The sequence below is a fragment of the Corvus moneduloides genome, chromosome 28, assembly GCF_009650955.1.
Source record: "Corvus moneduloides isolate bCorMon1 chromosome 28, bCorMon1.pri, whole genome shotgun sequence".
Taxonomy (NCBI): Eukaryota; Metazoa; Chordata; class Aves; order Passeriformes; family Corvidae; genus Corvus; species Corvus moneduloides.
In genome coordinates, this window is record NC_045503.1 from 3,433,852 (window position 1) to 3,457,208 (window position 23,357).

The 23,357-nt window shown below is 55.4% G+C and overlaps 2 protein-coding genes across 4 annotated transcripts; both read left to right on the top strand.

The window, feature by feature from the left end:
* Positions 1-7,428: 7,428 nt before the first annotated feature.
* On the top strand, positions 7,429-12,158 carry CIRBP (cold inducible RNA binding protein). Of its 3 annotated transcripts, XM_032092563.1 has the most exons (8): positions 7,429-7,671; positions 8,321-8,429; positions 8,526-8,632; positions 9,030-9,168; positions 9,275-9,359; positions 9,465-9,529; positions 11,774-11,866; positions 12,002-12,158. In XM_032092563.1, the coding sequence occupies exons 2-7, from the start codon at positions 8,327-8,329 to the stop codon at positions 11,776-11,778; spliced, it is 504 nt and encodes a 167-aa protein (XP_031948454.1). In that variant the 5' UTR covers positions 7,429-7,671; positions 8,321-8,326; the 3' UTR covers positions 11,779-11,866; positions 12,002-12,158. The 3 variants fall into 3 exon arrangements, with proteins under 3 accessions (XP_031948454.1, XP_031948453.1, XP_031948452.1); XM_032092562.1 differs by lacking the exons at positions 11,774-11,866; positions 12,002-12,158 and adding an exon at positions 9,872-10,635; XM_032092561.1 differs by lacking the exons at positions 11,774-11,866; positions 12,002-12,158 and having other exon boundaries at positions 9,465-10,635.
* A 1,488-nt stretch (positions 12,159-13,646) lies between these two features.
* Positions 13,647-18,731, top strand: FAM174C (family with sequence similarity 174 member C). The gene is made up of 3 exons (XM_032092565.1): positions 13,647-14,147; positions 14,776-14,937; positions 15,601-18,731. The coding sequence occupies exons 1-3, from the start codon at positions 13,882-13,884 to the stop codon at positions 15,602-15,604; spliced, it is 432 nt and encodes a 143-aa protein (XP_031948456.1). The 5' UTR covers positions 13,647-13,881; the 3' UTR covers positions 15,605-18,731.
* The last annotated feature ends 4,626 nt before the right edge of the window (positions 18,732-23,357 follow it).

Consider the following 23,357-nt stretch of genomic DNA (forward strand, 5'->3'; position numbering starts at 1 on the left):
CAGCACCGTCACACCCTGGTTGTGGTCACACACGTGTGGGGCTCTGCAGGCAGGTGACCCCACACACACCCGGCAGCAGCCTCTGCGCTGGGATGGGGGTGCAGGTACCTGGTGTGTGAGTTCCTGCACACGTATGTTCTGTGCAGGGGGGCTGGGGGACCCAGCATTTTTTGGTGACTGCACCGCACAGGCAGTGGGACCCCACTGGGGGGGCTGCGGGAGGTCTGGTGTGTGTGTGGGGCTCTGGTGCATGAGTGGAGTATGGGGTGGGGGCCAGAACTGGGCCGTGTGCCAGGGAAGCCCCGGGACCACCCACTGCCTCCAGAACAGCTGGGTGGCTGCAGACCCCGGGATGAGCCCTGTGACCAGCTCTGCATGAGGCTGGAGGGCTCGGGCAGGCAGTGCCTGTCCCCAGGCAGCTCCTGCTGTGCCCTGCACCCTCTGCCAGGCCACCCACGACCACTGCACTTGGGGGTCCACGTGGGGAGCCCACGTCTGCCGCGGCCACACGTGTTCAACCCTGTGCACGTGGGCAGAGCCTGATGCTGCTGGTGCCCACAGCCCTGTGGTGGGATTGTGGGGTGCGGAGGGGGTGCTGGGTGCCAGGATCAGCCTGGTTTGCAGCCGGGAGCTGGAGGGGAACGCGGGCAGGACCCCAGGGCAGGGGGTGACACGGGGTTGCCGGTGAGTGCAGCGCAGCCGCGGCACACGCGTGGGCTGTGTGGGCACACGCGTGCGGTGCCGCGTGGGCAGGATCGGTGCGTGTAGCGTGGCTGCCCTCTGCTGCCACGGCCACGGCAGCGCTCAGCACCCCGGCACCCGTGGGACGCTGCCGGGGGGCCGCGGCAGGGACCCCCTGGGTGCCGAACAATGGCAGCTCTCTCTGCCAGCCCCCGGCCCACACCAGAACCCTCCGGGCTGGGGTGAGGGACTGCCAGTGTGAGGCAGCAGGGGCGGGGGCTCTGAGACGCTGCTAAAGATGAAATCCCCCTCCACCCTGTGCCCCTCCAGCTGCGATGGGGTCACGCAGCAGCCGGGAGGGAATGAAGCATTTTCTGGGCTTTTAGAGCCATGGGGAAGGGGCTCAGCCTGCGGGGGGGCTGGTGTCAGTTCTTGGTGGCCCCCGCTGCTCTCGCGGACGTGGGGCTGGCATGAATCCCGCAGCTCCATCCCATCCTCCATCCCGCTGCGTTGGGAAGCAGGTCACGTCCAGCTCCCGGCACGGCAGCGATGCCGGGGGAGCTCAGCTTTCTGGGGCAGCTCCGGGCTGCTGGGAGCAGCCAGCTGCCTCTTCCAGCGCTTTTGGGGATTGTGGGAGGAGGATTTCCAGCGGTGCGGGGCTACGTGGCGCTGCCATCCCGAGGAGGTGGCAGTGGGGAGATCAGCCCTCGCTTCCCTTCAGCTCACCCCGATGGGCGCTGGGGGTCTTGGCTGCTCTGGCAGGAGCGTTGCCAAGCTCCCCCAAAAAGCTCATTGCTCCAGGAGTCGCTCCCCTGTCTCAGGGCAGCTGTGCTGGGTGGCACCATCCTGTGCAGTGCCAGGATCCGGCCTTTCCCTGTGGAACGCCCGGCTCCCAGGGCAGGTGTGGTGCTGCTGGAGGCAGAGACGCTGTCTCTACCTGCCTCCATTCGGATCAGCGCGAGGGGGGAGAGCGGGGGAACTTTCCCGACTCGTTTCCCCACCTTAAGGGGAAAAAAAGAGAAGGAGTCGCATGACTTGGAGCTTCCCGAGAGGCAGCGCGGGGAGAGTGACCCAGGGAGCCAAGAATCTGCTCCGCTGTCGTGTCTCATTCCTGCTCTGCGGCGCGGGGCTGGGAGAGGTTGGGTTACGGGAGGCGCAGAAAGGGGACGGTGCAGGATGAGCTCATGCGAGGGCGCGGGAACCTTCTGGGCAGGAAAAAACGTTGATGCTGCAGTTCAGGGATTTCTGCAACCGCGGCTGTTCCCGCAGATCCCGGCTCGCTCCGCCGGGCCGCCCCTCGTGCCGATGGCAATAAAATCACTCGGGGAGGGCTCAAGGTGATTCACGTGTCCTTGCAGGGAAACAGCAGCACGCAGTGAATTGCTGAGGAGCAGAGGGAGCGAGGGGGGGGACACCGGGATTCTGGGGAGCCCCAGCACCCTTGTGGAAGGAGCTGGACCAAAGGCTACCCTGCATATCGTGGCAGCAAACCCCAATGTGAGGCAGTGCCTGAGGGAATGTGTGGAGGAGCCCGAAGGGTTTGGAAAAGCTCCAGTTTCCCTCAACACCTGGGCTGGCCCCCCTCGGTGTGTACTTTACCCCTTGCTGGGGAGGGATACGATGTTCCTGATTCCTGGCAGCTTTTCCCCTGCAGACTGTGATAAACTCTTCCTGCGTCCGCAGCCCTCTGTCCTGCAAGGTCACCCGGTGTCAGGCGGTCAGAGGCTGTTTGTCCTGTCCTTGGGATAGCATCTCCTGCCCTTAAGAACTCGATGCTGCAAATACTCTTAGACGATGATTAATGAGTGCTTATATAACCGAGCTGAGTCCTTAATGCAGCCGGGAGGGTGACAGGAGGGAAGGTGGGAGCGAGAAAGTGCACGTCGCTGGCGCTGCTGCTTTTCCCACACCGGAGCAGCTGCGTTCCATGCAGGGGGACCCTGGCAGATGTAGGGGAGAGCCCACCCACAGGGAAGTAGTTGGAGCAGCCCCTACCCGTGTTTTCCCAGAAGTTTTGGGTCTCGTGGGAGCGAGCAGCCAGTGCTGCTGCCCTGGACCATGCTGCCCATGGCATGGCCAGGCTCTACGGTGTAGCAGGGCTGGGAGGTTAAGGGTTTGTGCTGGAAAAGCAGTGATGTGTGACAGTGGCTGGAATGTTGTGCTGGTGAGCTGGGAGTGCTGGTGGAAAAGGGCAAAAATGTCACAGTGACACCTTAGTGTGGCCCGTGAGGAGTGATGAGGCTGCTGCTGGAGCCGCTGGGTGCAGTTGTTTCTGGGCAGGTAGGGACGGTCTGACACACAGGATTTGGTTTCCCATAATCTGTTTGGGAAGCACCAGCCCTGATAAAGCTGCTGCTCAGTGCCAAGGCAGTTACATGGTTGCCATGGTTACCACATGCTTATTTTCACCATCTTCCTCACCTCAGCCGGGGTGCACCGGCATTCCCAACCCTGAGTTCCCCCTGACCTCAACTGGGGGTGCACCGGCATTCCCAGCTCTGAATCCTGCCCTGACTCCAGCTGGGTGCACCGGTATCCCTGATCCCGAATCCCCGCTGACCTCAGCTCATTTCCTAATACTCCAGTTTGGGTATCCCGACGCTGCTGTGACCACCACCCCCCGTCACCTCCGGGCAACGTGTCCCAGCCCTGATCTCGTGCACCTTTTTGTTGTGGATCCGATCCCGTTGCTCCCTGTGGATCCGATCCCCCCACTCCCTGTGGATCCGATCCTCCTGCTCTCTGTGGATCGGTTTCCCCCACTTGCTACGGATCTGATCCCCGCGGATCCTGTCCCCCCCGTTCCCTGTGGCTTTGTCCTACAACCCGGTAAATCCCGGTCACAGGGAAGCGCAGCGGCCGCGCTCCTCGCCATGGCAACGGCGGGATTGCGTCAGGGCTTTTCTTTCCAACTGCAAAGCTGGATGAGCAACTCCCTCGGGGACTGTAGTAAGGGAGAAGGGAATATTCTTTTCCCTGGGGCGCTTTGGGACTGCCAGTTCCCTAATCCAGCCATGGTTTGGTGTTTTGCTCCTTGCTCCTGGGTCCAAGGCTGGACCAAGGCTGCGATGGGCCAGACACGTTGGGAACAGCGAGGGCTTCCATGCCAGGGACACCGAGGGTTCCTGTGCTGGGGGCAGTGAGGGCTCCCGTGCTGGGAAGACTCCGTGTGCCTTCCCTGTGGCACCTCCCTGCTCGTGGTATAAGCTGATCTTGCAGGGAAACCAGGAAGGAGCCAGAGGTTTGGTGATGGATGGGGTGGAGGCGCAGGGATGAGCCCTGCTTCAGTCCAGCCTCACATTCCCTCCTTTCCTGCAATCCCAGCAAAAACAAAGGCAGAGGAGGCGGCTCTTGCGCCGTGCAGGATGTGCTGGGGCGTGCAGAGCTCTCCCACCGCTGTGCCTGGGAGCAGGGAGGGTGGTCCCAGGGGCTTCGCCGAGGCTTGGGGGCAGGAACGCGGTGCTGGAGCCCGGAGCGGGCGGGGGCGCTGCCTGGAGGGTTCTGTTCCCTCCCAGTCCAGGGTAAAACACAGCCCCAGAACACGAGACGTGGCACCCACTGCCCTGTCCTCCCCCCGGGGACTCCCCTCCCCAGCCCTGGCCCGCAGCGGTAACACCGGAGGAGCTGCTCCGGGATTTGGGAACCTCATCAAAGCAGTGCCCGGGGCGGGGGCTGCCTGCCCTTGGCTCCTCAGCAGGTGCTGGGGCTGCTGAGCAGGTTTGGGCTCGGCTGCTGCACGGCTCTGGGCAATTCCGTGTGCCCTGGAAACGGGCCATGAGTGCAGGGACTGGGAAAGGTCCCGACAAACACCACAGCAAAGTGGGGATCCCCAGAGAAGCCCCTGGCGCCGTGGAAGGAGCTGTCTGGCTGCGGGATGTGCCGGAGGCAGGAGAGAGGTTCATGTGTATGTGGAAATGGCACGGGGTGAAGGAAGGAGGGCAGCACCACTCCTCACATCACTCCTCCCCCATGGCATTTCCATGTGGCACTATCCCTGCTGTGCTGCTGGACAGGCAACACTTCCAGGAAATTGGATTTGCATTAACAGGATGTTTGGTCCTACAACCTCTGTCTGCCCTTGGAAGCTTTAAAAAATGGGTGATAAAAACATCAGTCATGTGGGGGGGGGGATTGCTTGAATCAGATCCAGGTGATCCCTGAGGTCCCTCCAGCCTCTGGTGATTCACGATTTCCCATGGCTGCACCTGTACACACACACAGCTCTGCTCCAGAGCGGATATTTGCACTCCCTAAGGAAGTGCCGGCACTTTTGTCATATTGGGTCACTGCAGCCACAGCCCTGATCACCACCAGCTCCCGGTCACCGAAATTGGCGCTCAGCCAGGGAAAACACCCGTGGGTGCTCAGGTCTGGAACTCACACAGGAGTGAACTCTGAGTCTCCTATGTGGTGTTGCCTGTTTGGGACCCCTGGCCAGGGCCCTTCTGCTGCAGGAGGTTTGCTCTAAGGACGTGAATCCTGGGCTGTTTCAGTGCTTAGTTAACTGCCCCAAGGACTAGTGCAACCTGCCAGAGCTCAACCCGTGGTACATGCGGAGATGTCCCTGAGCCCCTTGGGCCGGTGACACTGGGCTGCTGTGGCCCCTGTGTGCAGCCTGATCATGGAATATCCATGAGGATCATCAAGTCCACGCCTGATGCCCTGGGTCAGGAATGATCTGGAGCACTGAAACCTCCTGGCAGCAGCAGCGCTGGGGCCAGAATACGCATTCAGTTCAGCTCTCGCCATGTATCACTGGGTGACTCTCACTGTCAAAGCAAAAGCATCAACACACCCCAGGGAGACAGAAATCACACTTCTGGGACACATCCAAGCAGGGCTGTGCTCGCCATTCCCTGTCACAGGAGCGCCTCTGCTCCCAGCAGCCCTTCATCCTGCTCGGACTCAAATTCCCGTGACGCAGCAAAGGCTCTTGGTGTTATTTGCACAACACCCGACCTGTCTGGCTTTGTGTGGAGTCAAATCCCAGTGAATCCTGGTGTTTGTCCCTCGAGGTTTGCAACAGGTTTGGTGTTGGGCTGGTGCTGCTCCTCTTGCAGCATCCCAGGCTGGAAAATGACTCTGTGCATCAAGGTCACTTTATCTGCCCTCATCATGGACCAGAAAGGCTCACGTTAATGGGTCTCTAATTTAATCAAAATGCTGTGCCTGTGAGTGCAGGGCCGGGATCTTTTCCTCTCTTGAAGGGCAAAAATCAATTTGCAGTAACAGCAGATGTGTCTCCTTGCTCCTCCAGGCCTAGGAAAGTGAGTAAATTTTTTTATGGTAGGAAAATAATAATATTGGCTTGGTCTGACATCAATGTTGGGGTTTTTTATATGTTTTTGAGCGCTTTGGTGGCAGCATTCTGTCCCTATGACCCTGTGAACTCGGAAAAACCACTGATGTGGTGCCTCTCGGTTTCGTAATTACTGTCTAAGCTATGTACAAACTGCCCTTTTCCTGCAGATCCCCAAGGGAACACAACAAATCAGGGAGGAAAAGCCTGATTTCTACGCTCTGGGAGGCAGGGAATGGGTGATCACTGCTCGGACAGAGCAATCACAGGCAGGTTTCTTTCTTTGCATCTCCCCGTGGTTTGTTTTTCCTCTGTCTCAGCACCTGGCTTGGAAATCGGTCACCAAAGAGTGGTGATTTCCATACTTCAGTGATTTTCTTCTGTGCAGCCTGGATCTGACTGGGAATGCTGGGAGGGAAGGGCGGAAGGAAGGAAGGAGGGTGGCCGGTGGCTGCAAACTCCTGCTGCGAACTGCAACGCGAATTACAAAGAGTTTCTGGAGGTAGAGCCAACGTGGCTGGTCCTGTCTGGGACAGGGGACACACAGAGTGACCCCTGATGTGTCCAGTCCTGTCCTCAGACATAGGACACACACGGTGACACCACAGCCCTGTCCTTGCTGTGTTTCCTTCCCTTGTTTCCTTCACGCTGCTATTCCCTCCCCATGCATCTCCTCCTTTCCAATCTGTTTCTTCACGTGCATTTCCTCCTCTCCAATGTTTCCAAACACTTTTCTACACGAAGTTGTAATTATTGTATGAAACACTAAAAATTTTTATTTTTAGGCCTTTCAAAGCTGTGTAGCTTCTCGCTGAGACACGTCTTTGGCTTTGCCAGTTTCCTCTTTCAATACGGAAGTTTTTACTGCTGAAGGCATTCTCACCTTTGTCAAACCTCAGGATGGGCTTTTAAAGACTTCAATCTTTGTGAAAACGGGCTGAGCAAAGACCTTTTGTTTTTGAAGAAAACTTTGTTGCTTTGGCTACTTCTCACGAGTGCGTGTAGGACAACAGTGCAAGGAGACGGCGGAAAGGATCATTCCCCATGGGACACGGAGGAGGGCGGCCGCCCCGGGGGCTAGTTGGCGGGGACAGGACGAGCCCCCTGAGCGGGGCGGTGACCGGATGGGCCGCAGCGGGAGGAGCCGCCGGGGCCGGGCCGGGGGCAGCGCTCAGTGCCCAAGATGGCGGCAGCCCCTGAGGCGGCCCTTTGTCTGCGGCCGCCGCCGCAGTGCGAGAAGGGCGCGAAACTGGGGCAGTGTGGGCACGCCCCCTTTGCCAGGGGGGCGTGGCGACGGCGGCCCCTGACCAATCAGCGGCCTCCACTTCCTTTCCTCTCACAGGGGCGCTCCCGCCCGCCTCCGCGCGCGCAGCCAATCGATGCCGTCCGTCGCGCCCCGCCCCCACGTGGGTGGAGGGGGCGGGGCTACGCTGCGGTTTTGTGTGCGCGCCCCCTCCCTTCGCCCCCCGCCGCGGCTCATTAATATTGACGAAGTCCCGCCCAATCGGGTGGTGCAGCGGCGGCAGCGCTTTGGTGACGTATCACCCCGCCTTGCAGCGAGGCTCATCTGCATATTCATGAGATAGGCGGGCCGAGTCGCGGGCATTTATAAGGCGCCGCCCCGCCAGGCTCGCTGTACATTGCGCTGAGGCTTTGAAGTGTTGTGTGGATCCCGCACCGCCCGGGCACCGGTGAGCGCAGTCGCGCGGGGCGGACGCGGCCGGGCCGGGCTGGGTGGGCCGCGGTGAGCGGAGCCTTGTCGTAGGGCCGGAGGGCCGGGTCTCGCGGGAGGCTGGGCCGCGGCTCCCGACCCGCCGATCGGTGCCGTCTGCGGGCACGGGGGGCGCGACGGAGCGGGCCCGGCTGGGCCGTGTGGGGGAAGGGGCCGCGACGGGGGGAAAGGCGCGCGCAGAAACAAAATGGCGACGGGCCTCGGCCGTGCAAAATGGCGGCGGGCGGGAGGGAGGAGGAGGCGGCGGCGGCGTTGCGCGGGGAAGGTGGGTAGGGGGCGCGGCGGGGCGCGCATGCGCGTTGGGCCCGAAGGGGCGGGGGCCGGGGGTCGCACCGGGGGCTGGCGGGACCGAAGCCGTCCGTGGGTTTTGCCGGGGCCCGGCCGCGGTGCTGAGCCCCGCGGAGCCTCTTGTGGGCCTTGGCTCCTCGCCACCCTGAGGGAGACTCCTCTGCCACATAAGGCGTGGGCTCAGAGGTGCATAAGGCGTCCGGGAGTGTGAGCTCACATCGGTGTTGTTATAGGTGGCGGTAGAAGGATTTAATCTTTCAGACCTCGCGGGGGATATGGGGTTTTTTTGAGTCGCTGACTCGGTTCCGTTGGTTTGGCAGGTCAGAATGGCATCAGATGAGGGAAAGCTCTTTGTCGGCGGGCTCAGTTTCGACACCAATGAGCAGTCATTGGAGCAAGTCTTCTCTAAATACGGACAGATTTCTGAAGGTGAGACTGCAGAGCCAAGCTGGGATAGTTTCCCTTAATCTGTTAAATTTCCCTCGTGCGATGAGTTTATTTATTTCCTGCCTCTCCTTTTCACAGTCGTGGTGGTGAAAGACAGAGAGACTCAGAGATCCAGAGGTTTTGGCTTTGTTACTTTTGAAAATATCGATGATGCAAAAGATGCGATGATGGCCATGAATGGAAAGGTGAGGAAGCTCTGGAGCTGATTCTTTATTTCCGGTAATGTAGGAAGGGAATCAGATGTGTGCTGCTGTTCAGGCTGTGTGGAAAAACAGATAAATGCCAGTGTCTTACGGACACGAAACGATAGAGATGTAAAAAGTCGGGCTGCGTGAATTTGTGTATAAATATATATTAGGAGTATAGATTGATAAAGTTCCATGATGGAATCTGGATGACTGAGATAGTGGCTTCATAGGAATCCCTGTAAATACAATTAATATGTCAGTTCCTTGCCTACTTGAGTTAATTGGGGCATGAAATACATGTTTAATTTGTGAGCAGCAGTAAATCGTACAGCTCGTTCTGCATGTGCTTAGCTATTTAAATATTTTGGTTTGGCTAATTGTGGTTCTGTTTTAGTCTGTAGACGGGCGTCAGATCCGGGTTGACCAGGCTGGGAAATCCTCCGAGAACAGATCCCGTGGCTACAGAGGGGGGTCCTCGGGGGGCCGGGGTTTCTTCCGCGGGGGCCGAGGCCGGGGCCGTGGCTTCTCCAGAGGTGAGTGTTGTGTGGGAGGTCAGTCGTAATGCCTGGATGGGGGGGGGTGGGGTGTGTCACTTACCAGAATGCTTAAAAAAACCCCTCATTTGCACGTATTTCCGAGGAGGTGGAGACAGAGGCTATGGCGGCAGCAGATTTGATTCCAGAAGCGGAGGCTATAATGGTTCCAGAGACTACTATAATAGCAGGTAAGGGCTCTGCCAGCGCCGGGGCTCGTGGGGAAGCTGTGGTGGAGGTCAAACCAGCAGAGAAGCAGTTGAGCAGCTGTAAAGTGGGTGCTGTTTGTCCCGCAGGAGTCAAGGTGGCTATGGAGACAGGAACTCAGGAGGCTCCTACAGAGACAGCTACGACAGTTACGGTAAGTCCCGCTTCGACCGGGAGCGCTGAGTCCGTGTGCTGTAGGAACTCTGAACCTGCTGAGCCTGAGCCTGGAGCTGGGGCAGGCTCAGGCTGTGGACGTGGTGGTGCCGGGAGATTCTAATTTAATGCATGTGCAGGAGTTGCTCGGATCTAAGGCAAAGCAAGTGTTAAAAAAAGGTGTTCCTGGAGCCCAAACTCGGCTGCCCTAACGCACTGACCCGCGGGTGGGGGATCTCAGTAGCCAAGTAGCCGTAGCCTCGGAATAATGCAAAGGGAGTAAAATGCTGGAACTTGTCTTTGCTTCAGTGCCTTTACAATTGTGCCTGCTTCTTGTCCTCAGCTACACACAACGAGTAAAAATCCTTCCTGACTCAAGATCGTCCTTCCAATGGCTGTATTTATAAAGATTTTTGGAGCTTCGCTGAAATGGTTATTGTGTAGTACATCTACTTGTATTTTCACTTTTATAATATTATCAGTTCTGATCTTGTCATACACAGCCTGGCAGCTTCTGAGACGAGGCGGTCTGATTAGACTGTCTTGGAGAAAGCTCTGCTTTCAAGTGGTTTTAATCTTTTTTGAAAGCACTTCAGATTTTATTTTATCCTCTATGAATGAGCCAAGGTGTTCGGTTTTTGGTTTTTTTTTTTAAAGTTGGGGCCCCAATTCCGTTTTCTTTTAAGCTAGAAAGGACCTTGTACCGATGTTCACTGGAAGCTGAACAAGCTGTGGACTTTTTTTTTCTTTTTTTTTTTTTTCCAAGTGCATTACCTTCGTCTTTTGTAACATTCCTTTAGTGTAGCAAGGTAGGAATGCAGCCTGGGTTCCGTTGGAAGGCAAACCACCTTGATATATCTAAAGAGAAACGTGCTTGTATGTTCAACCCGCATAACGGTATTTTTACTGTTGTAACGATGTAAATGACCCAGAACTAGACTTGCAAACTTACCATAAAGAGGTTCTTGAAAATGTTTATTTATATTGTCCTTTTTTACTGGAAGAAATATGCATATTCCATTGCTGTTGTATTTGAAGTGGTAAAGGATTCCTGTATACAGTTTTCTTTGGCTTTACGAAGCCTATTAAAAGACCGTCTGAAATGAACTCTGCTCCTGACATTTACATTTCATTGCACAACACAACCCTTGGAGACGAAGAAAAGTCTTGGGAGCGAGAGGAGGAGATTAGGGACAGTGGCAGAGCCAGCCGGACGATTGCCCGGGCGCTGGAATTTAAGTGCTAAAATCGGTCTTGACATCTGAATTGGCCAACAAATTTCACATAAAACAGTCAAAACTTGTCTGTAGAGGCTGAAAGTACAAACCTGAGGGTGCGCTAGGAGCGAAGTGCAGTCGGAATGTTAGGAAGGATGATGGATGTTTCCTCAAAAGCTGCTGTAGCCTACACTGGGAAGCTGTAGAGAAGAGCCAAGTGCTGTAGTCCCTGGGCTGTTCCCTGCGTGCCGAGCGCGTGTGCGATGTAGGGGAATGCCGGGCTTAGCTTAGCTGTGTCATTGCTTACAAGTTCTAAGAATTCTTTGCTAGCAAATGGAAACTGCAGTGTCCTTGGAGAAAAGAAGTGTTGTGCCTCCAACAGAAACCTCTGAGACGAGAGCTGCTCTCTTGGCTAGTTCATATGTGGAAATAGTCCTGTAATTCGAGGTAACTCCTTTTGCTCATGTCCGCATCCTTCCTCTTGTTGAGAGCTCATTTGAAAGTCTAATGTACCTGTGAAATATTCCTTTTGACAATTTTGGTCAGCTGCTGGAAAAACGTTAACCCATGCCGTATGCAACCTTTGGCTTGTGGCACACCTTGAGTTCCACAGATCAGAGTTGGGCATGCAGCCGTGTCTTGCTGTAGGTACGGAAGCAAGATGGGAACGAACTCCCTGACTCGATATGTGTTCATCTATTGAGACTCTTCCTAGACTTCATTAAGTTGCTCACTTTAATTGTAGCTTTCTTTGCCATCCTACTTGTTGCCATTAACTTTTTCCCATGGCCCACACTTCCTAAGCAGCCATGTCCAAGTGTTAACTCTCTGCTTAGGGGATCCAATCCATGGGCTGGCTGAGCACGGGCAGCAGCCGGCCCGGAACAGTTTTCCCAGACTGTGCTTTGTGGTGTGATGGGTTCAGCGATGGCTTGTGAGACCCTCGTGCGCTGTGAGCTGTGTGGGGAGGTTGGGGGCGAGAGCAGCCTCTGCCCAGGGCTCCTGTTAATGCCTCTCTGCTTTGGCAGGCTGAAGGGACCCGGCACACGCCTCGGAGGCCCAGCAGATCCTGAGGGACCAGAGCTGCGTTCCAGGGATGCAGGAGCAAGTTTGCCAACCAGGTAACATCCCCTTCCTGAGCTTTTTATCTTTGGCTGTGTCCTTGTTCCATGGCCCTGAGCTCTAAGTGGTCCAGTAACCCTGTTCTGTTTCTGTATCTTCATCCACCTTGAAATTCTGTCTCCATTTCATTTCAGCACTGAGACACATCAGAGAAGACAGAAGGACAGACACTGGAGTGGGGAGATGAAGAGCTCGGAGCAGTGGTGTTGCTCATTTTTACATGAACCAAGTCAACCAAGCCAGAATAAAACACTGAAATGCGGAAAAAAAAAAAAAAATCTCTGTGGTACTTCTTGTGGGAAACAGAATATTTTTGGCAAAAGTATTTATCTGGTGCACAGCCCAGTTCAGAGCACCAGAACAAACCACCGCTGGTGGTGCTTGGAGGAGGTGGATGCACTCAGCTCCGAGCCGATTGATGCCTGATCCTCATGGAAAATGAGGTCTTGTTGCTGGTTAAATCCCAGGAATGGTGGCAGCTCAGTAATGAGGATTAGTCTTGGAGGAGAGGCTGACAACTCTGAATGTGTCTTTGGCAGGAGATTGCAGGGTGAGAGCTATGAGAGTTTTCGATGATCTCAGCTGCTCCTGCTTTTTTTTTTTTTTTTTTTGTGTTAAAGAGGGTTGATTGCTTCATCCTGCCCTTTTCTCCCTTTTGTTTAAACTGATAAACTCAGAATGTGATGATGGGCTCACTCAGAAGCCCCAAGGACTTGTTGCCCAAGAGTCATCAGTTCCCAATTTCCGACTGATAAAAAGAGTCTCCAGACATGCCTGCCTGCGGGAGGGGATTATTTAGCTCACTTACGCGAAACCTACTTTTCCTCCTTTAACCTTTTTCAAATTATCTAAGTGAACAGGATTTAAAAAAGGCAATCAGCCGTGACACACTTCTGGGGGTTGTACTGAGCAATTCACCAGTGAGGATTTTTGCTTGTTAATGCGGGAGGGTATTAAATACAATGAAGGCTGAGGAGTTGTGAAGTCTTAGCTGATAAAAATGCAGTCAGGTGAGGCTTAAATGAATTCAGGCTGAAAATACTTACAAATAATGCTTTGTAAGACCTCCCTAAATAGGATGCTTAGACGCTGGCAGAAATAATGAACAGGTGTAAAAATAGAGCCTGGTTGGAGGTGCTGTTGTTTTTGGCATTGCTAATTATGGCACTGAGTTAATGATGTCTTGCTGGCATGGGTGAGGGAATCGCTGGATCCAGGGGCTGGATGTGGAACCCAGTGGCGTCATCAGGAAGGTGTTTGGGTGCCGTGGGTCTGACGGGAGCTCGGGTGACCCAGTTTTAGCCCCTTTTTTTAAAGTAAGCCCTGGGTGCCCAGGCAGCTTGAGCCGTTCCCTGAGGAAAAATGGGCGAGTGGGGCAGGGCTGAAGGGCGGTGACTGAGCCCTGGTCAGCCGCAAGTGTCTGCAGAGGAAAAAGGTGGGGGCTAGAAATTCTAGAAATGCTCAAAATGCTCCTGTTTCCAGCTGTGTTCACCCTGGGGCGGGAATGGCCGCCGTGAGGGGGGAAGGATAACCCTGAGGGGGAAATGGCGGCTCTGGGGGAGAAGGTCCTCCTATGAGAGCTAAGCGGTGACGCTAAGGGAAAAATGATGACCCTCGGGGGAAAATGGTGGCCTTAGGTGAGGAAGAACAGCCCTGAGGGGGAAATGGCGGCTCTGAGGGAGAAATGAGAGTCCTCAAAGGGCAATGGCGGCCCTGAGGGAGGAAGGATGACCCTCAGCGGAAAATGGCGTCGGTGACGAACGGGGCGTTGCAGTGACGGAGAAACGGCGGCCCCGCCGAGGTGGCCGCAGACCGCGAGGGGAGAACGGCGACCCTGAGGGCAAAATGTCGGGAGCCCCGCGGCGGCTCCGTGAGCGGCTCACGGCCAGCCCGGAACGGCGCAGCCCCGGAACCCGCGAGCGGCTCCGCGGGGCCCGGGCGGTGCCTGCGCCGCGCGCACCGTCCCGGCGCCTTCCTGCGGCCGCCGCTCCCGCTCCGCTGCCCCGGCCCGGCCATGCGGCGCCTTCTCCTCCTCCTCTTCCTCCTCGTCCCGCACCTCGGCCGCGCCGCCGCCCCCAGCCCGGGGAACAGCACGGAGCCGCCGCGGGCGGCCGCAGGGAACGAGACGCAGTCGGGGTCGGAGCACGAGTCCGGGCCGGAGCACGAGTCCGGGCCGAGGCTGTCGGTGGGGTTGGGGCTGCCGGTGCTGAGGCGGGCAGTTTATGTGCTGAGCGCTCTCTCGGCGCTGGCTGGGCTCTACTTCGTGCTGCGGGCGGTGCGGTGAGTGCGGGGGGGGGGGGGGGGATGGGTGCCCGACCGGGGCTGTGTCCGCGTTCCTGCTGGTCCCGCTCCTGGTTTTGTCCCAATCCTGATGTCCTCTGACCCGGGGTTGTGTCCCTGCTGGTCCCAGTCCCTGTTCCCTTTGTCCTGGGCTGTGTCCTAGCTTGTCTCGGTTCCAGAGGGGGATCTACCCCTCTTGTCCTGGTTCCCCCTGGTCTGGGATGTCACCCCGATTGTCTTGGTCCTGGACCCAGTCCCCCTTGCTTGGGGCAGCGTCCCTGCTTGTTCCGGTCCCTGCCCCCCATGGCCGTGCCCCTGCCAGTCCCGGTCCGTGTCTGGGTCCCCCCGAAGCTGGTCACGGTGTCCCCTGTCCCTTGTCTGCTCCAGTCCCGCTCCTAATCCCTGGGTTTGTGCCCATTTTCCCTGAATCCCCCTCCCCTCCCCTCCCCTCCTCTCTCCTTCTGCCAGCCGGGGCTCTGCTTCCCCGCTCATCCTCTTGGCAGCGAGTGCAAAACGTTGCTGTAAATCCCCAGCACTGTTAATTACCCGAGGTAATTAGCGCTAAACCATCTCCGGTCCCGCTGCGGGGGGACAGCGGCTCACTCACTGTGCTCTCCCTGTCCCTTAGCCCCAGGTCCGAGGGCCCAAGAAACGAGCCCAAAACTCATTTCAGGTTGAAGAAGCCCCAGAGGAAGAAGTACGGGCTGCTCTCGAGCCACGATGAGAACATCGAGCTGGGGTCCCTGGACAGTGATGAGGACACCCTGTTTGAAACACGGAACCTGAGGCGGTGAGGGAGCATTTTGTGTGTTTTCTGTGTTGCTCTTTTCCTCACAAGAGGCTGAGGCTCCTTTCCCAAAGCCGTGGGAGCTCTGGCACAGCTCCTCCAACCAGATCTGCATAAATTAAAACGCCTGTGTGTGGTCTCTGTGTTGGCACACGGATTTGTCTCGCTTTTCCTCATTTTTTTGCCCGGGAAAGTCTCACTGACAGGGTTATGTGGATGCTGCTGTGAGGTCACAGGGCTGTTGGGAGAGGCAGCCCTTGTGCCCAGTCTGGGCCTCCCTATGTTAGACAGGAAAACAAAAATTCCTGCTTTTTTTTTTTTTTTTTTTTTTCCCTTCAGTTCAGGAATTGCTTCCAACTCATATCACAGTTCAAACTCGCAGTCCCATCAGGACATCCATTCCTGCTTTCCCAGCAAAACTCCTGTTTTGGTTTGTTTTTTTTTTTTTTTCAGTTTGGGAATTGCTTCCAAGTCATATCGCAGTTCAAACTCCCAGTCTCACCGGGACATCCATTCCTGCTTTCCCAGTGTCATGTTTACATCCCACAAGTTCGATTTCTGGGGAGGTTGTTTTAAGCTGAGGAGGAATGTCACCTCAGTGAATGTCACCTCAGCTTCTCCCACCTGGGCTCCCCCTGATTTTGGGTGTCTCCTTTTTTTTTCCAGATGACCAGTGGCACCGGCTGCCCGGGCTGATGGAGGGTCCAATCCCAGTGGAATCTCCAGTGCTCAAGTTTCATATCTGCTTACAGTGACTCTTAATTAACAGTTCGAGCCCTTCCATGGCTGGGGCAGGGGAAAGGGGACCAAACTTGTTTTCTTCACGTGCATTCTTGGGGACATTTCTGGGGAAAGATGGGAGCTGTTCACTACATGGGGAGAGGCTGAGGTAAGGGAGATGCTCCTGGATGATTTTCAGCACCTGAAATCCGAGCTCTGAGCTCCAGAGCTGCCCCTGTGCCTCATATCCCTCTCTCCTTGCCCTGGAAGCATCAGATTCCTTTTCCATGCTGATCCTCTTTCCTTCATGCAAGATCAGGTTGCTTCTTTGGGAAGTGTCTCTGTAATCAGCTCCTGGGAGGAGCTGGGAGAGCTCTTGGTGTCTGTTACACAAACAGGGGTGGGAGGGTGATAGTTCAGACAGAACAGCTTTGGGAATGAGTTAAACGAGTTAAATTTTGCAGGATTAGCAGTTACTGAGATAATCCTGGTCATTCATGGGTTTACTGATGTGTTTACAAATGAAAGGGGCCACAACCCAAAGGAATATTTCTCCAGAAGAGCCACCAAAAGGGGATGGGAGTGCCCGGACTCTGCCCAGCCCCACCCCTGTGACACCAGGGACACTGTGTGACATCTGCCAAGCTCTGGATTTTGAGATACCTGAGGAAGAGCCAGGTGTGAGCCAGGGAGTGTCTTGGAGCAGCTGATGACTGGAAAAGGGGGACTCCAACCCCTCTTGACTGTGATTCAGGGCAGCCCTGGCTGTGAGTTATCTCCACTCAAGGACCCTGGAGTTTCAATCCCTTTGTTAAGTGGGTATTTGGGATCTGATTGTGTAGGACCAAAGGTGAATGTGTCAGGAGGTTGTTGCTGCGTGGATCTGCTGCTAAAACAGTGAAAACTGCTCGCCAAGTGCTCCTTTCCTTAGAAACTGGCAGCACATCCTTAAATCCTACTTCCCCCCAAGCTGGTAGTGCCTTTGTTTGGAGAACCCGAGTGATTTGCCCTGCGGGCAGGGAGGTCCCTGTGGCACCTTTAGGGTGAATATTTGGAATGTCCTTGGAATGTCTTTGGCTCCTTTCCTTTGGCTTGCAAATCCCCTGTGGATCAGGGGGCACAGGTGACACTTGGAGAAGGGACAGGGATGTGCCGATCAGGGAGGGACCGGGGGGGGGGGGGGGCTGGCAGCTGCTCCGGGATCCCTGAGGCAGCAGAGGGAGTGCTGTGATCCTGGTGTGATCCTGGCCACGTTTGTCTGTTCGGGACCAGGTGAGGTTTCCTGGAGAAATCCCACCCCCGCGGCAGCTCCGTCTGCACGTGCACGAAGGATTTTACATATATAGATATATTTTTAATAACGCTGCCGTGTGCACACAGTGCTTGGATGTGCCCTGTTTTCCTGTCGTTTGGACCCTTTCACACCTGTTTTGGGGTGTTCTCTGCTTGTGTGGCTGCTGCAGTTGGGAGCAGGCAGAGGTTCCATGTGGGAATTGCTGGGATGGCTTCACCCGGCTGCAGCTTCCCTGGGGATGATCCGAGCTCTGTGATCCATGATCAGGGATCTCTTGATCCTGCAGGGCTGCACGTGCTGGTAATTCCCTGGCTCTTCGATTCCCTCTGGAGAGTCGTTCCTTGTGCTGTTGAAGCCAGATGAGCCCGACTGTCCCAATCCACTGCCATGCTCAGTGTTGGACCAACACATTCCTTGACCTTCCTTTACCTGGAGTGATGAACCTGAGCATTCCTTAGGCTCCCCTCTTGTTGGACAGGTGAGCTTTGGAATTCTCAAATTTCCTCACCTCGCAGGAGTGGAGGTTTTGTTTATTGTTAAATGATTTGGATCAGAGGGAACCTCAAGCCTGATGTCCTGCCTTGAAAATAATTCTGCTGGAATTTGGTTTTGCTGGAACAGGTGTTTGTGTTTGAGCAGGGAAAGGTGTGGAGCAGGTAATGAGGTGCCTGTGCTGTGCTCTGCAGGTACCAGGGAAGGAAATTGAAGTGCCAGCCTGGAATTTCTGCGCCACTTCCATGTTTTCAGAGTCCTGCCAGCCCCCTTTGAAGAGTGCAGGGTACAAAGGTTCTTGTGGGGCTGTCACCTGTTCTGGTCCTGTTTGGGCTGGGGACAGCTTGGAGCTGTAATCAGGGACCCTGTGAAAGCTGCTTCCACTTCCATTCTGCCCCTTGGCAGCAGTTGGCATCTGGATTTGCCCTTTGTGGGCCGTGACATTCCATCCCTGCTCTGCTCTGAGTCGTTTTCTAAGAGGAGAAAACCAAGTCACAGACCTGAGACTCCTTGGGGTGCTCAGTACGATCCCATTTCTCCAGGAGGAACCAACTGGAGCTGTCACATCTGCAGTGTGATCAGTGCCAGGCCAGGGCAGGTTTTTTTGGGGTGGATCCTAAAAATAACAGCAGCTTTGAACACCTCACGTGACATTTCCACAAAGGAGCAGTTCAGGTGTTCATTCCATTACTCTTTCAGTTCCTCCACGTGTGTTTGATACCCTCATTTTAGGTCTCTTTGCACCAGTTGGATCTTCCAGTACCTTTCCAGTTTTAGTTTTTCAGGCTAAACATGGGGATGCAACCAGACCTGCCTGTGCCTGGCCCTGGGCAGGCTGAGGCCTCACCAGCCACTGCTGCACTTTTCTTTCTCCGGGATGAATCAGGGTGCTGGTGGCAGGCTCCGTGTGCCCGTTGGTCTGCAGGATTCCTGCTCATCCCAGCCAAAAGGAGCCGATGGACCACGACCTGTGACAGTCACCACCACCTGTGAGCGTCACGAGTGACTACAACAGTCTGCTCTGAATTAAGCCAAAGCCAAATTCCAAAGTTTACTTAATCCCTCTGTCATTTTGGAGATTTTATGGGATGCTCTGCTGCTGATACCGACCTGCCCAAACCGCCTGGGCCATCTGCAGGGTTAATGGGATCCATGGGAGCGGGGTGAGATCAGCTCTGCCATTGTGTTCTGTGCCTGGCATGGGATCTGCAGCACTGGGAGTGCTGGGAGAGGGGCCTGTGGTGGAAGCCCTGGAGTCAATAAACAGCACTTGGGCGCATTGTTGTCTGAACTCCTCAGGGAGCAGCTCGTGTTTCACCCTCCTGGAAATGCTGATTTATCTTTAAAAAGCCACCGGCCCTGTATTGATCCATGGTTCTCCTGTTGTTGCAGCATCCCCTCCCTTGTACCTGGGAACTGCTGGAATGAAGCATTCCAGCCCACCCATCCCTCCCTGCTGCGTGCAGGGGCTGCTGAGCCTGTGGGATGAGGCTGCTGTGGTGGGTTCATGGATTTATGGAGTCCTTTGGGTTTTCCCCCTGCTCCCGCTCCCAGGACAGTGGCACTGTCCCTCCGTGTGCTCCCAGGGCTGCTGGTCACCTTGTGTCACATCTGGAAGTGTCCAAGGCCAGGTTGGACAGAGCTTGGAGCAGCCTGGTCTATGGAAGGTGTCCCTGCCCATGGCAGGGGGTGGAATGAGGTGAGCTTTAAGGTCCCTTTCGACCCAAACCATTCCATGACTCCATGATTCTCCAATCATCTCTGGGTTGGTTTCAGTTTTCTGAAGTCTCCTTTCTCCCTGGTCCCACATTAATCCCTTTTCTTGTACAGAAGACCAAATAAGGTCCCTGTGAGGACAGTTCCAGCCTCTCCACAGCAGCAGAGCCAAATTCCATTTGGCTTATTTGGGAGCGAGGAAGGAGAGGCTGTTCCCTGGATCATTGGATCATGGAATCTCCTGAGCTGGAAGGAACCCACAAGGATCATCGAATCCAACCCCTGGCCCTGCACAGACACCCCAACAGTCACATCCCTGTGGAGTGTTGTCCAAATGCTCCTGGAGCTCTGGCAGCCTCGGGGCCGGGACCATTCCCTGGGGAGCCTGGGCAGTGCCCAGCACCCTCTGGGAGAAGAAGCTTTTCCTGATCTCCAACCTAAACCTCCCCTGACACAGCTCCAGCCTTTCCCTCAGGTCCTGTCCCAGGTCCCAGAGAGCAGAGATCTGAGCTGCGCCTCTGGAGTCTCCCCTGAGTCTCCTCCAGGCTGAAATGGGAATGTCCCGGCTCCTCCCTACAAGGAATTTGTTCCAGAACAAAACCAAGGGTGTTCCCTGACTCTCACATCTGCTTCTCATCCTTCTCATTCCGGTTGCGTGGATCAGTGGCACTGAGAAAACAGAAGCCGCGTTCCCCCTGTCCCCCTCTGCCACCCTGTCTGTGTCCCCTTGTCCTGGCTGCTCCCGTCCTGGAGCAGCCGAGGAGGGGAGAGAGTTTTGTTTACTCCACGATTTACCCTCGTTGTTGTTGGAGTTCTGGGGGGGCAGCGGGGTCGGGGCACACCAGGAGCTGGGGCGCAGGGGATCCCTGTAGGTGGCACTCACAGACCAGACTTGCGGCTGCCGGGGCACTGCCGGCACCTGGGGAAGCTGCAAATAAATCCTGGCGCAAATCTCCTTCCTCCAGCAGCTGTCTGGGATGAGCTGGAAGTGCCCTTTGGGGGCTGTGTCTCTCTTGGAGTCGGGGTGGGGGAGCAGCAGGTTTTGGGGCGGCTCCTGGGGAGCTGTTGGGCTGGGGAGGGTCTCTCTCAGGGAGTGTCTCTCTCAGGTCTTGCCCCGGCTCCACCTCAGCTGGATTTCACCTGGTCCTGTCAGTACTTGTTTGGGAAGGATTTTTATGATTCTGGGCCTGACGAGGTTTCGGGATGCCCTGGTTTGATGGAGTGAAGCTACCGGCTCCGGCACAGAGTGAACACCCAGCCCTGGCAAAGCATCACCCTGGGGGCACCCTGGCTTTCCTGAGCCAAATTAACTGCAGTGCTAATGAACTAACAGAGAGCACTCCCCGTGCAGCAGCACGGGCAGGACAGCATCACCCTGTCTGGTTAGATCAGATATGAGGGAAAATTCCTTCCCCAAAAGGAAGGGATCCAGCCTGGCACAGGCTGCCCAGGGCAGCGATGGAGTCACCATCCCCGGAAGCGTTCAAAAAAAACCCCTGGATGTGGCACCTGGGGACATGGTTTGATGATGGCCTTGGCAGGGCTGGGGGAATGGTTGGACTTTGTGACCATGGGGGTCTTTTCCAACCTAAAACAATTCCATGATTCTGTGCTTTCACGCTCTGTCTGTGTGCAGTGCTGGGAGCTACCACAGGATGCGAACCAAGTGCTTGTTCCTTTTCAGGCTCAGGGGGCTGTTACCCCAATTAGCACTAATTGCCGTGGCCTGTGGTGCTGGACCAGCTGCAGCTGTGCTGTCCTTCCCCCATCCCTGTTCCCTGCTCTGTGCCATCCCCTCTTCCCGAGCTCTCACTGGGGACAGGCTCCGGCTGGTGCTGGCTGGGATTCCAGTCACAAACACAAGCTGGCGGCATGGATCTGCTCGGAATTTATTTTAAACTCGAGGTAAAGTGCTCTTGATGCTTTGGATGCAAATTTCCTTGCCTGAAATGGGAGCTGCGGGGCTGGTGGAGTGCCGGGGAGCTCTTTTGATTCCAGAGCCTGTTTGCTGCTGCGGCTCCTCGCGCTGTGCTCCGTGGAGTGCAAAATCACCTCTGCGGCACAGCCCGGGGAGGGAGCGCTGCCGACACAGAGAGCTCTTCTCCTGCTCTCTGTCCCCTGGTTTTAATGAAGCTTGGTGTCTAAAGTTGAGGTTTTTTAGGGGTTTTTTTAGTGTTTTTGTGTGTGATAGCAGTCTGTGTGTGATTTTTCTGGTCACTCTATAGGAGAAGAGATGGTCCAAGTCCCTCCAGCCCCGCCAAGCAGGGAAAAGAGAAAAAAATAGAATGGGTAAAGGATGCTCCATTCATGGATTTCAGAGTTCTTTGTCACTGGATTCCTCCAGTATCAAATGAACCTTGGTTTTAATAGGTGGCATTAACCAAGACCGGCTTGAATGGGGTTTGGAACAACCTGGGATAGTGGAAGGTGTCCCTGCCCATGGCAGGGGGTGGAACTGAATGAGCTTTAAGGTCCTTCCAATCCAAACTATCCTGGGATTATCTCCATGGGTCACTAAGCCGGGGATTGTCCCTGTGAACGCACCGGGCTCTTGGTCCCATTGGATGGGTGAGGAGATGAGCATGGTCAGGAAAAAAATGCCATGGGTTTTGTCCCATTTATTGCTCATACACTCACTGGGTTACTCTGGGTGCTTTGGGGTGACTGTGGGTGGCTCTTGGAATTTCCCCATAAACGTTTTCAGCTGCACTCACAATTCTCCTGTGCCCGTGTCCCTCTGGGGCTCGTCACAGGCAGGGGCTGGGTGGTCTTCCTCACCTTCATTCCATGGACACTGGCACTCCAAAATGTGTCTCTGGGTTGGTGTGGAATCGGGTGGCACATGGGGAAGGAAGCTGGGAATGTTTGAACACCCGCTGCAGAGTGTGTGATGTCTCTTCTGTTCCACTCAACAAAGCGCCTCCACACGACGAGCAGATTCTCCTGTATCAGAAATTACCTTTACTTAGTTGGCTTTTTGTCTAAATCCTCCTTCTGATCTTTATTTTTTTTTCCCTTCCATCCTGGAAAGGTGAATGGAACTGGCACTTCAGCCACCAAAGCCTTTCCTTTAGAATCGCTGGTTGTTTTCTTGTTTTAAAAATTTTCCAAGGGGGCTTTGCAGGGGAGGAGGAAGGAGCGTCTGCTTTTCAAGTGACTCTGGGGAATAAAAGTATAAAGGACAGGAATGATCAGAACTGTGCTGGCAACGGAACAATATTTTATTTTTGAGTACCAGAGCTAATTGGAGAAGGAATTCACACGACAATTTTTGCAATCTAAGGATGAGTAAACATGAAAGGGGCTCTGTGCTCCTGAATGCGCAAATGCAGCGGGGGGGGAAAGAGCCCAAAAATTAAATTGGAGACAATGTCTTGGATGTTACAATCTCACATTTGCTTCTCACGGTGCTGGATCAAAGTCACGAGCTGAAGCTCATGTCCAGGGATACCTCTTGGGGGGATGGAACTTCCATGCACCTGTGGGCTGGAATCGCCAGCGAAGGGGGATTTTAGGTCTGATTTGCTGGAAGCACTTCCATGGGCTGTGGGATCGCTGTGGATCTGAACAGATCCTGCTTCAGCAGGCCTTGGAGAGCCCCTGCCCATGGAGAGGCGTTTGCAGGCAATTACCACCTGTGTTAATTAAAGTGGCATGTGGGGAATGGGGGGTGATGTGTTAGAGCAGCTCACCAGGGATGGAACAAGATGATTGGGAGTTCCCTTCCCATCCAGACCATCCTGGGATTCTGTGGTCACCCTGTTCCCAGTCGTTGTGGTTCCTGGGTGTGAAGAGGTTTCTGATGTCACATCCAGTGCTGGGATATGGAACTGAAACGGCCCTGAACTGATGTGTGGGCAACCCTCTCACCCCCCCTCCCACTGGAAGCGTCTCCCAGTGCTGATGATTCCCTCCTGCCATGCTGGAATCTCCAGGGATTGCTGTTGGCAGCACCTGGGCATCCTCAAAATGCTTCCATCCACCAGGTAACTGAAGCCTGGAAGTGGGGGTGTGGAGATTTGCAGGTTTGCAGCCAGAAGAGCCCGTTCTGGGGTCACTCTCAAGCAGAGCATCAGGAGGTTTGTCCTGCTCCGTGTAAGGTGAAGGCAGAAGGTTTCCCTGGAGAGGCTCCAGCCCCTCCATGGAGTGTTCACTCCGCCCCGCTATGCTGCTGTTACGTTCTGGTGGTTAATTACTCTCG

What these genes read in the sequence shown, in the direction of transcription:
- CIRBP (XM_032092561.1), top strand. Translation starts at nt 8,327, where the DNA reads ATGGCATCAGATGAGGGAAAGCTCTTTGTCGGCGGGCTCAGTTTCGAC. An exon ending in TGATGGCCATGAATGGAAAG is followed by an intron (nt 8,633 to 9,029) that starts GTGAGGAAGCTC and finishes GTTCTGTTTTAG; the next exon opens with TCTGTAGACGGGCGTCAGAT. An exon ending in AGAGACTACTATAATAGCAG is followed by an intron (nt 9,360 to 9,464) that starts GTAAGGGCTCTG and finishes TTTGTCCCGCAG; the next exon opens with GAGTCAAGGTGGCTATGGAG.
- FAM174C (XM_032092565.1), top strand. Translation starts at nt 13,882, where the DNA reads ATGCGGCGCCTTCTCCTCCTCCTCTTCCTCCTCGTCCCGCACCTCGGC. An exon ending in TTCGTGCTGCGGGCGGTGCG is followed by an intron (nt 14,148 to 14,775) that starts GTGAGTGCGGGG and finishes CCTGTCCCTTAG; the next exon opens with CCCCAGGTCCGAGGGCCCAA.